General features: G+C 34.1%; 2 protein-coding genes and 1 long non-coding RNA gene across 4 annotated transcripts in view; 1 reads left to right on the top strand and 2 right to left on the bottom strand.

Moving 5' to 3' along the window:
* Nucleotides 1–11,405, bottom strand: part of LOC147759281 (uncharacterized) — a 108,902-nt gene that overhangs the window by 92,734 nt on the left and 4,763 nt on the right. The window lies entirely within an intron of this gene.
* On the top strand, nucleotides 149–7,897 carry LOC106156335 (protein farnesyltransferase subunit beta). Of its 2 annotated transcripts, none has more exons than XM_086998408.1 (14): nucleotides 149–358; nucleotides 725–792; nucleotides 1,303–1,378; nucleotides 1,816–1,907; nucleotides 2,207–2,256; nucleotides 2,575–2,677; nucleotides 2,848–2,931; nucleotides 3,329–3,415; nucleotides 3,731–3,860; nucleotides 4,560–4,692; nucleotides 5,295–5,336; nucleotides 5,580–5,649; nucleotides 6,197–6,314; nucleotides 6,649–7,897. In XM_086998408.1, the coding sequence occupies exons 1-14, from the start codon at nucleotides 164–166 to the stop codon at nucleotides 6,745–6,747; spliced, it is 1,347 nt and encodes a 448-aa protein (XP_086854534.1). In that variant the 5' UTR covers nucleotides 149–163; the 3' UTR covers nucleotides 6,748–7,897. The 2 variants fall into 2 exon arrangements, with proteins under 2 accessions (XP_086854534.1, XP_086854535.1); XM_086998409.1 differs by having other exon boundaries at nucleotides 6,139–6,314.
* On the bottom strand, nucleotides 8,516–11,196 carry LOC147759282 (protein max-like). The gene is made up of 5 exons (XM_086998423.1): nucleotides 11,006–11,196; nucleotides 10,846–10,908; nucleotides 10,421–10,528; nucleotides 10,168–10,291; nucleotides 8,516–10,003 (listed from the first exon to the last, which is right to left on the bottom strand). Exons 1-5 carry the CDS (start codon nucleotides 11,042–11,044, stop codon nucleotides 9,834–9,836), a joined length of 504 nt encoding a protein of 167 aa, XP_086854549.1. The 5' UTR covers nucleotides 11,045–11,196; the 3' UTR covers nucleotides 8,516–9,833.

The raw sequence follows: 11,405 nt of genomic DNA, 5'->3' as shown, positions 1-11,405 counted from the left end.
TAATAAATAAATAAATTCCTCTCCAACAAGAAGAAAGAAAACAATGTATTCAATATGTATTAAGTATTAAATATACGGATGACAATGACCCGCCTTCTACCAGATTTATAAAGCAATGCTAGAATCTGATGTTACTGGCTAGTTTGCCTATCGCTGGCCTGAAATGGCACTTCTGACTCGTGAGACGCCTAGCGGCCTCTTGGAGTATGACTTCAACTTGGATTTGGCACTATACAACACATTTGTGGCTGCATGCCTTAGGATGGCTGAAACAAACAATTTACGATTTATGCGGGACAACTTTGAAAAGGAGCGATATAGTAATGATAATAACGCTACTTTGTCTTCGGAGGAACAGGTAATCTAAACCATTGAAAATAGACTCTTTATTTGTGTAGTGCGTAGTAACTTGAAACTGCTTATTATAAAACTACTAGAAAAATCTATACTATCATTATAAAAACTACTACAGTAGTCTTTATACTAATTAGGCTACAAATAAAGCATTTGCACACACACAAGCACACATACAAGCACACACACGCACACACGCACACACCATCCATTTAACATTTTTCCCAAAGTTAAGCTTTACTTACAATACATGTAATAATCAGCCCAAATGGGCATTTTTGGATGAAGACTTTTTCGCTTCAAATTGTCACTGTAAGAAATCCATTATCATTAACTGGATCTTCAGCATTATACCTTTCATTTCTTCCAGTGCCAAGTAGAAGAAGATGTTGCTAAATGCTTTAAGAGGTTTAAAAACATTGCTGAATCATATCCAGAGTAAGGTTTTAACATGTCTATCATAAAAATATTTGTTCTTTCTTCCTAAATGATCTACATGAATAACACTAGACTCAGGCCTGTAGCCAGCAATTACAAAAGGGGGGTTCTTTTTCTGAAAAAGTGGACCTTTTCCCATAAAAACCTCCTCATGTACCTAGATCAAATTTTACCCAGAGTGGACCTTTCCCAGCAAAAGGGGCGGTTCTTTCGAACCACCGAACCCCCCCTGGCTACAGGCCTGTTAGTGAAACTGTCAACTTTGTACAGTCATGAATGTATCAATTGAATCTTCATATAATGATTTTGTCATAAATAGTTCTGTTAGCTTTTTCAAAAAAAGTGAAAATAGCATAAGTAACAAAAATGTCTGACATACATTAGAATTAATATTTATTACAAAATGAGATAAGTAGCAAGGTTTGTTTAAAAAAAAAAAAGGTTGAGAGGAAATGAAAAAACACAATAAAATAACCATATGAATGCATTTTATTGTTTTTTTCTTTTCAGGCAGCCAGTCTTACAAAAAGACATGCATGTCAAATTTTTAATGAAAGGCTTAGAAAGTTTATCAGAATCATATGAAGTAAGCATCTATTTTTCTTTAATTAATATTACTTTTAGGGTAATATTTATTTCTGTACAGTACAATATACAAAGTTTTTTTAAAATATTGTATACTTTCAGCTAGATATTGACGTCAGTCTATGTTGATATGGACCTTAATATAGTTAAATGGTATTTTGCAAGGAATAATTTTAATATGTTTTATTTTGGTATCTATGAAAGATAACAGCCAACACACATCCTTTCATTTTTGACACAGATTAAATCAGAAATAAATATGAGGATATCAAAAGTAGGCAGCCTCAATATATAACATCATCCATCTCTTTCTTCCCTTTTAGTCAAGGTCAGAGCCTGTATCTGCATTTTTAAAAAGAAATTTGTTGTGGCAAAGCTGTGTAAAGTTGCAGTAATCAAGTTTTTATTTTTATTTATTTATTTTCTTTTTTTTGTCAGTGTTTAGACGCAAGTCGTCCTTGGCTCTGTTACTGGATACTTCACAGCTTGGACCTACTGGGTGTAGTTATATCTGATGATAAAGCTTTAAAGTAAGTTACTGGATACTTCACAGCTTGGACCTACTGGGTGTAGTTATATCTGATGATAAAGCTTTAAAGTAAGTTACTGGATACTTCACAGCTTAGACCTACTGGGTGTATTTATATCTGATGATAAAGCTTTAAAGTAAGTGATTTCATAAAGTAACTGTATTTGATGTTTAATGGGGTAATGTCAAATATGTAGATTTTTTTTGACTAGATAGATAAATTTTTCTTTTCACAACTATTGACAAATTTTTTTGCAAAAATCAATGATATTAATTATAGAAATATTTTTCTCATTTCAGGATTGCTAATTTTTTAGGGAAATGTCAAAGTCCTACTGGTGGATTTGGAGGTAACGGCAGTAATTATTGTCACCTTGAATCAGAACGCATTCAACTAACATAACAAAACAAAATTTTGGTCCTCGTGCAGAAATGAATCATTAAAGCTTAATGTTGACAAATTGAATTTTCTTGATTTATGTTAAGGAAATGATACCTGAAAGTTATTTGAATTTCCGGAAAGATGAATTTAGGCCTAATAAGAATGGATTTATTAAGTGATTAAAATGATTAAACTTGGTAATATAATAATAATAATAATAATAATAATAATATGGCTTAAAAAGGTAGGTTTTAATATATAATATTATTATTATTCCTATTTTTAGGGGGACCCCTGCAGGAACCTCACCTGGCCCCCACATATGCAGCAGTCAATGCATTGTCAATACTAGGCAAATACACTGAGGAGGCATATGATGTTATTGCCAGGTAGTGGGGAGTGATAGCTCATCAATTAAGTTAGAAGATTATTTGGTGCTATTTCAAACTTTTTGTAGCATGACAGTCCTGACAAAATATATTAATATGTTTCTGTATTGAGAATGAATACATTGTCAGTATTAAGATATTATTTTAAATTTTCTGTTTTACATTTATAGGGAAAAATTACAACAATATCTCAAAAGAATGCACACACCAGATGGTGGCTTCAAGATGCACTTGGGCGGTGAAGTTGATATAAGGTAATGTCATATACCCTCCCTTTAATATAAGAGGTTAGTTACACTGGCACAAATACAGCACTCGTTATCTATCATTGGAAATATTGATCCTTAGTTTTCATGTCTGTTCTTGAAACTTTTGTTCTGTTTTTGATGTTTTCTAATTCTACCAGTAGTAAAGTCCAGTAGTGTTCAAAAGGTGAAGATGCTTATTTTTTGTGCTGAGTTGTATATGATTTGCAATTTTATGCGTGATCTTGAATGTTAAAATGTTTTTGTTGTTAATTAAATTCAAAAGTTTTTTATATGATGATCAATTTTTCACCATACAATTGATATCAGTAGCACTTAGTTTATTTTTCTACAAAATCCTTCTGTTATGCCCTGAATATTGTCAAATTGTAGACTGTATTTCTAGGGGTGCTTACTGTGCTGCCAGTGCTGCTAGACTGACCAATGTCATGACAGAGAGCATGTTTGATAAAACTCCTGAATGGATAGTAAGGTAAGCAGTTGCCTTCTCCCCAAATAATCTGTACTATCTTAATTCAGCTGGTACTCCATAATGGTTTGTTCAAATGTATATTACAGAAAATATGTTATTTTAATATTTTAGCAACATATAAAAATTAAGTTGTTTTCTTTTTATATTAATGTGATTATACAATCTTTGTAATGATACTGCATTGACAGTGTGTGTTGTAAGAGGACTGACCTAAATACATTTACTTCTTTCGTGGAAGTAAAGTAAACTGAGGATCAGATTCATGAAACAAATCAGATGTTCACTTTCTGGTGATATTTCTTTCACTGTGTTCAGCTGTCAGACCTATGAGGGAGGATTTGGAGGTTGTCCTGGTATGGAAGCACATGGAGGGTATTCATTCTGTGGACTGGGAGCTTTGATTTTACTTGGCCATGAAAAGCTGTGTGACATCAAGTCTTTGTTGGTATGTATTTAGTTCTGACACTGTTGAATCCACTCTTTGTTGGTATGTATTTTGTTCTGACACTTTTGAATCCACTCTTTGTTGGTATGTATTTGATTCTGACACTTTTGAATCCACTCTTTGTTGGTGTGTATTTTGTTCTGACACTTTTGAATCCACTCTTTGTTGGTATGTATTTTGTTCTGACACTTTTGAATCCACTCTTTGTTGGTATGTATTTTGTTCTGACACTTTTGAATCCACTCTTTGTTGGTATGTATTTGATTCTGAAACTGTTGAATCCACTCAGATAGAATGAGTTGTAAAGTTATTGTTTAAAAGAGGAGATTGTGTATAGCATTTTTGAAGGATATCTTTAAAACATTAAAACAAGATGCATTAAAACTGAACAAGTTATGATAATTTACAGAGATAAAAAGTATTTGGCTATTACTCCTAAGACTTTAAACCTGGACAATACCACAATTTAAGAGGAGTGGAAATAATTTTAATTATTAAATGTTTGTAGCTTAGTTTGAAGCTTTGATGAAGTAGTTGTTAGGCGTTGATTAATTCTGTTTAAACTGTTGACTAAATTAATCCTGCATCTCAGTGGATTTCCTGAACATGTAATAAATTTTATTGTAGGGTCATTTACACAGCAGTGGAATTTAATGCTCAGTAAATTAATTATAACCAGCGTTATTTCCAAACTTTCAGAGGTGGACTGTAAACAGACAGATGGGGTTTGAAGGCGGCTTCCAGGGACGCACAAATAAACTAGTTGATGGTTGTTACTCCTTCTGGCAGGGTGGAGCATTTCCTTTGATCCATATGGTGCTTTCCATGGACAGTATGTATTTTATATGTACTTCTGGCAGGGTGGAGCGTTCCCTCTGATCCATATGGTGCTTTCCATGAAAAGTATGTATTTTATATGTACTTCTGGCAGGGTGGAGTGTTTCCTCTGATCCATATGGTGCTTTCCATGGACAGTATGTATTTTATATGTACTTCTGGCAGGGTGGAGCGTTCCCTCTGATCCATATGGTGCTTTCCATGGACAGTATGTATTTTATATGTACTTCTGGCAGGGTGGAGCTTTTCCTATGATCCATATGGTGCTTTCCATGGACAGTATGTATTTTATATGTACTTCTGGCAGGGTGGAGCGTTCCCTCTGATCCATATGGTGCTTTCCATGGACAGTATGTATTTTATATGTACTGGAATATTGTTGGGGCAAGACAATTAGACATGTTATTAAATGAAAACAAATATCTCACTGTATTTCCTTGTGGTGTATGTTTATCAGGGTTGTTGTAAAATTAAGTATAACTGATATGTAGGCCCTCCTACTGACCTTGTTTTTTCTTTTCTTTTATTTATTCAAATCTTAGAACCAATACTTATGATTTAGTTCAGTGACTTAGTTCAGATTTGGTTGTATTTTAGGGGATGTATCACTTAGTGCAGAGAAGTGGCTATTTCAGCAAGGTGGGTTATTTTCTACACATTAAGTAACACTTACAACCACTTGTTGATGCACACCTGTATCATAAGTGTACTTGAAAGTTTTTTGTAAACAAAAATACTTTCAGCATCATTAATATATAACAAATTGCTTTGATTCAACAGATGATAATACTTTAAAAAGTGACATTAATGTGTAAAAAGTTAAATAAGAGACCTTTAACTCATATTTATGCCAATCAATCAGTGTATATTTCATATTGACAGAGGCACTCCAAGAATATGTGTTAACATGCTGCCAGCACCCAGCTGGAGGACTTCTAGACAAACCTGGAAAGTGAGTAGAGATGGACAATGTGGCCATTCAGAATAGTTGATCTCAGTACTAATTGACATTCAGAATAGATGATCTGAGTACTAATTGACATTCAGAATAGTTGATCTCAGTACTAATTGACATTCAGAATAGATGATCTCAGTACTAATTGATCTGCCGACTGAATAAAGCCAACCCCACTTTAAAAGGGATGTCTCTAATTCCATGATGGTGTCCCTGCCTCCACACGCACCATTGCTGCAGGGGCCTATCAGTCAAACATCGGAGCTGAGATTTAATCCATTTAATGGCGCATGTGGAGGTGGGGAGACCATTGCTTTTGAAGTGTGGTCAGCTAAATTTAGTTGGTGAATCAGTTATTACTTGGATCATCTAACCTAAATGGCCCCAATGTTGTTATACAGCAGAATTTGTACTTCCTATGTAGACTGAAGCAGGGCAACCTTTGTTAAGTGTCTGTTCAGGTTTTTTAATTGAACACTTTTCTAGCAGTGAAGATGGTTACAGCAAGTTAAAGCCAACGATTGACTTTCTTGTTTGTTTCCAGACCAAGAGATTATTACCATTCCTGTTACTGCCTCAGTGGGCTCTCAGTGGCGCAGCACTTCGCAGCAGGCCCCATAGGGCACAGTGTCGTCGTAGGGAATCAAAACAATAATGAATTGGTAAGTTTTACAATTAATTCCTGCATTGAAACATCCATCCCAACATTTATCCATAAATTCATTTTATTATATTATAGTACTTTGAATTCAGAAATGTTTATTTAATTTAATTTGCAAGTTGGTAAGTTCTACAATTAAGTGTTTTAAACATTAATGGATTTGAATATTTTTTCATAATTCCATTTTAATGTAATGGTACAATGTTATTTTATGTATTTTATCTCAACATGGAGTTAGTACATTTTGTTTTAAGATGTACTGTAGTTTCTGTAATTTGCTCTTCTGAGCCAACCAAGATTCCAGCTTTATTTATTTTATATCACCTTTTCTTCAGAAACCAGTGCATCCAGTTTTTAATATAAGCACAGAGGCTGCAGTGAAGGCAACTCAGCATTTCAACAAACTTCCTGTTCCCAACACAGACAGTGTGTGACTCTAAAGTAATTAACCTTTACCTAAACATTTGGCTCAAAGAGTGTATGTTCTGATTCAGGCAGTAGTGTTATAGTACAGAAGAGAAAAGATAATTCAATACTGGATTTACGATGGAATGCAGCAATGGACGAGACACAGGACAGGTCAGCAAGGCCAGTGTTATGGGTTAATCTTTTTCTTGGAAGATTTGTATCTTGTACCAGAAATAAAAGTGATGTATATCAAGTATATCACCTGCAACATGGTTTAAAGCCAGAGACATCTTGTTTTACTTTGATTTTACTGACCTTACTGAACTTCCTTATTTTTTGTTGTTGGGATTTTAATAATTCCCATAGAGTATGTTTTGAATGGGTTTGGCAGAGAAAACAAAGATGTAAAGATCCTCACTGAAATTGACCTGATATGATTGAACCTGACATTTTAACAAAATGGAATTGTTCCATTATGGTTGTTCTTTATCGATTGTACAGTGCTTTTAAAAAACAACTTGATTCAACAACATCTGCATGGTAAGAGGCCGCATGTTGAGACCACTGTTCTCTGTCAATAAAGTAACAGGCAGAACAAAACTTCTGTCAGGAAAAAAGGAAGGATAGCGTTATCCTATATATCCAGATTCCAACTAGTTGGAAAAGAGCTTGTTGTTAGTGAAAAACGAAATGATGTATCTGAATGTTTGAAGTGCAATTTTGGTCTTTTAAAAAGATACCTCATGATGTTACATTTAGCAGTGAAATGTATTTTATTGTTTCAGTAAGAGTTCAGTAAAGTATGGTATTCTGAGGTCTTTTTGTGTTTACATTTTTCAAAATGGTGTTTTATTTCTATGTGTATAATACCCAAAGGTCATGGGAGAGTATCAATAATTTGAAGTCTGCCAGTGTTATGAACATCATAAATATTGAACTAGGCCTAGTGAGTGTCCAGCTGTTACTTTACTGCAGATCTAATCTGTATCTGGTGTGCCATTGTCTTGTAGCATGCTACTTATGTTTTAAGTGATGTTCAGTTATAGCTTTAAGCTCCCTTGTGTAAGTAGATCAGTGACATAGATATTGGAAATGATACTAAGGGTTTGGCTTGGAATATCATGGCAGAAATGTTGTCTAACCTTCCAAGTCTGGTCAAATAAAATCTAAATACCATTCGGATTTGTTTATGACATTTTGATTATCTGTCCTAAAAAGGGTCATGATTAAAGTTATTTAAAGTCCAGAGCCCTTTGAGTCCAGTGAGTTCTGTTGGTTTCATGATTTTCCCCAGTACACTTTTAATTCTGAAATGCTCTTATCATGTAAGACTAAGAGAAACATTAGATTTTCTTTCACCAAGAAATTTTAATCAAGTCATCACTTTCCTTTCATAACATTGGTTTTGTAGTACTTAGGAATGCACCCAATATTCACTGAAATGCTCATTATGTGGGCTTTACAAAGGGGGCGATTTCGACTTCTTTATAGTAAACAAACAAGTATCCTGTTGGATGGACAGAGTTTCCAGTTGTCATCAATTTTGTGGCAGGACCCTTAGAGGTGACCAACAATATCCAGCAGGTGACTCATCTGTAATGCTGGCAGTGACATCTACTGGATCCTGCTGTCACGACAGGTCCATGCGTGACCATTATTTTTAGGGCAGAGTACACCTTGTATAAAACTGACTGTATTCATTAACATCTTTTGAAACATAAAAACATAAATACAAAGCAAATAATAGAAACAAAATGCTTGTTCATTATATCAGAAGATTGACCAAAAAGAACAAACAGTTTAAGACTACTTTATTCATTATCATGATACAAACATAGTGTAAAAAACTCAGGTCTTGGCTATAACCACAACTCAAAATAACTTTTGTCCAGATTTTATTGAAAAATTATTTGAACACATTCATGAGTTTGACTTATCCATTACTCTTCTGCTTAAGTACATATGCTAAAATCAAGACTGGATGTTAAGAGGGAAAAAGAAAGTGGATTCTTGTGTGAGTGATGGCACTGGTTATAATGTGCAAAAGTTATTTAGAATTTCGTCATTTAAAACACCACAAAGTATATTTTGTTAGAAAGAGTACACAAAATGTTACGAGGTCATTGTACAGGTGGTGAAACACTGGTTTTTTAATTTTTCGTCCCTGTGTTCAACTTGCACAAATAACCAGACTTGTAATTTTGAACAAACAAGTTTAAAGGATACCCCAGCCACAGCATAATACTAACTGACATATTACTCAGTCACCAGAAAACTCCTTTACCAGCAGTTACACATATTATCTTTGTGCTGAAACATTTCCCACCTGAGAATAAACCCCTTTATATTTTCTTAATTCTATGCAGCAATATCAGAATAGAACTCTGTTTATGATCTTAACTTCCTCATTTTTCCAGACAAGAATTTATACAATTTCAGCACATTGCCAAGTCAAAAAGCCTTTGAAAAACATTTAATCATGCTATTTCAAAAATCTGGACTGCATTCATAGTTAATACATTCAATGAATTTATTGAATGCAGTGTTTCTTTGGGCTCTGAAGTCAATAAAATACATTAGTGTACCAATATTGCTCACCCCTCTTTGTCAGTTTCCCCAAGTTAACCTTAGGGGTACACTGTAACACTGTCTGAGAACATACACTCATTAAAACCAAAGTACCAGTTACAATGCTATAATTTTCACACCAAAATATTCAAAATGCTTGGCCTTAGTTTCAATCTTGCTCATTTACTGATTTTAAGAAAATTTTGCCATAAATGAATAAATGACTATTCTTAACAGTTCTGTTACGGCCAAAAAGTTACGAAATTTTCATAGCAAATTTGATCTGGCTTCTATGTAATAACTCTTCTAATGGTAGATGATACCAAAACTCCAAATACATTTGATTTACAAAGAAAAAGGTCAATACAGTAACAATGGATTTTAGATTTTACTAAAAACTAAATGGCACAAAAATTAGGACACCTTCTACTACTTTTTTTCACAACATTATAACTATATCATATGTAAGATGGTTTTAACAGCTTCCTGGACACACCAATCAAAAAAATTACCAATATTGAGTAAAAATAAGTTGAAATCTTTGCTATGTTGAAGTTTTCAATTTTTTCCTCTTCCCTGGTCCCAGATCTGATTCAGAACTTTCTGAACCAGACCCACGTCTTTCGTTTGAATTAAGAACAGTTTCTGACTCTAATCCTGAAGAGGACTGACTGGCAAAAGTCCCTGTTGTCTTTGCTTTTTCTAGGGCTCGCACTGAAAACACAAATTCCCTCTATTAATTGATACATTATTCAAGTAATCATTTTATGTTTATATATGAAATCCCCCCTGGGCAGCAAAAATCAAACAAGGATTAGAAGTTTATCTGATACATTGGAGTCCCTTATAATAAAGCAAGCTACAGTGATAAGTATTACCTTGTTGATCCAAAACAGAATTTTGTCTTTTCAGATCTTCTAAATCTTGATGATGTGTATTATTTTTTCTTCGCATGAACTGGATATATTCAGAAGCTTTCTTCAGAATCTGTGATCTTGCTACCTGCAAAATAATTCTGGCAATGATCAGTATAAGGTTTTAGCCATACAATATGCATGTTCTCAATTTCTAACTCTTCATAATGTTATTAATACATAATACAATGCTCTATTAACACTGGAAATAAATTACCTTCTCTCCTTGAAGTGATGGTATAGAATCTCGTAAACTGTGAAAACTTTCTTTTATATGATCTCTCCTTTTCCTTTCCAAAGCATTGTGGTGGGCACGCTTTTCAGCCTGGAAAAAAATTGGCATAAGTGCCAGTAATTTGTCTTTTACTTGTACAAAATCAATGGTATACCTTAATAAATCAGGACTTCTTAGGATCACCACCAATTTCTTTTTCTTTTTTTTTCTGATTTAAAAATGAAAACCAAGCAACAGATCCTACTTCAACAGAAGACAAAAATCCCCCACATGTTAATGTTTACGTCACGTGACATGTTCTGACACTGTCCACATATTGTCCTTGTATCTCATTTCTACTCTCTCATAATTGGCCCCAGAATTTAATTCTTGGTCACAATCACGTAAGTTATTGACATCTGTCTTACCTGGCTCATAAACTGTGTAACATTTGACTGATTTCCGTCCAAGCCCATTTCGTCCTCCTCTTCCTGAAACGAAAACACGCCCAGAAGTTCACAATATTTACCATTATTCTTGTAACTTGAGTCAGTTCTGTTTATTTGTCATATGCTAAAACATACTCACATCACTTTCGATGTCGATATCCCTTTCATCGTCACTCATCTTTGGGTAAAAACTCTGAACCAAAGCAACAGATATTCTATATTGTGGCTGTCAAACAGTCGGAAGATGGCGACCACACAACGCCACGCGTGTTACCCACGTGGGTTCTGTCTCTCAAATAGATTCAACATATTCCTACGCACATAGTTTTGACCAGAGACTATAGCATCTCGTTTATGATAGACATATGAAAGAAAAATATATCTTATATACTTCTTTGGAAGAAGATTTTGTATTTCAGTCAAACGTCTACATATCAAGGACTTATTTTTTTCCGCGGACACCTATAACATGCGCTGCGGGCAAAGAAATAATATAACTTTTCCTCTTGCTCATCTCATTTGGATTTATCGTATTTGGA

Source organism: Lingula anatina, unplaced genomic scaffold, assembly GCF_051362555.1.
Source record: "Lingula anatina isolate TDL-2025a unplaced genomic scaffold, LinAna3.0 unanchor82, whole genome shotgun sequence".
Lineage (NCBI taxonomy): Eukaryota > Metazoa > Brachiopoda > Lingulata > Lingulida > Lingulidae > Lingula > Lingula anatina.
Note: the sequence above shows the minus strand (reverse complement) of the source record. Positions and strands in the feature narration are given on the sequence as shown.

Excerpts from the sequence above, each read along its gene's own strand:
- LOC106156335 (XM_086998408.1), top strand. The coding sequence starts at position 164 with ATGGCACTTCTGACTCGTGAGACGCCTAGCGGCCTCTTGGAGTATGAC. Across the intron at positions 1,908-2,206 it reads TCTGATGATAAAGCTTTAAA|GATTGCTAATTTTTTAGGGA; the intron begins GTAAGTTACTGG and ends TTCTCATTTCAG. Across the intron at positions 6,315-6,648 it reads ATCAAAACAATAATGAATTG|AAACCAGTGCATCCAGTTTT; the intron begins GTAAGTTTTACA and ends CCTTTTCTTCAG.
- LOC147759282 (XM_086998423.1), bottom strand. The coding sequence starts at position 11,044 with ATGAGTGACGATGAAAGGGATATCGACATCGAAAGTGAT. Across the intron at positions 10,529-10,845 it reads TTACACAGTTTATGAGCCAG|GCTGAAAAGCGTGCCCACCA; the intron begins GTAAGACAGATG and ends ATTTTTTTCCAG. Across the intron at positions 10,004-10,167 it reads TTCTGTTTTGGATCAACAAG|TGCGAGCCCTAGAAAAAGCA; the intron begins GTAATACTTATC and ends TTGTGTTTTCAG.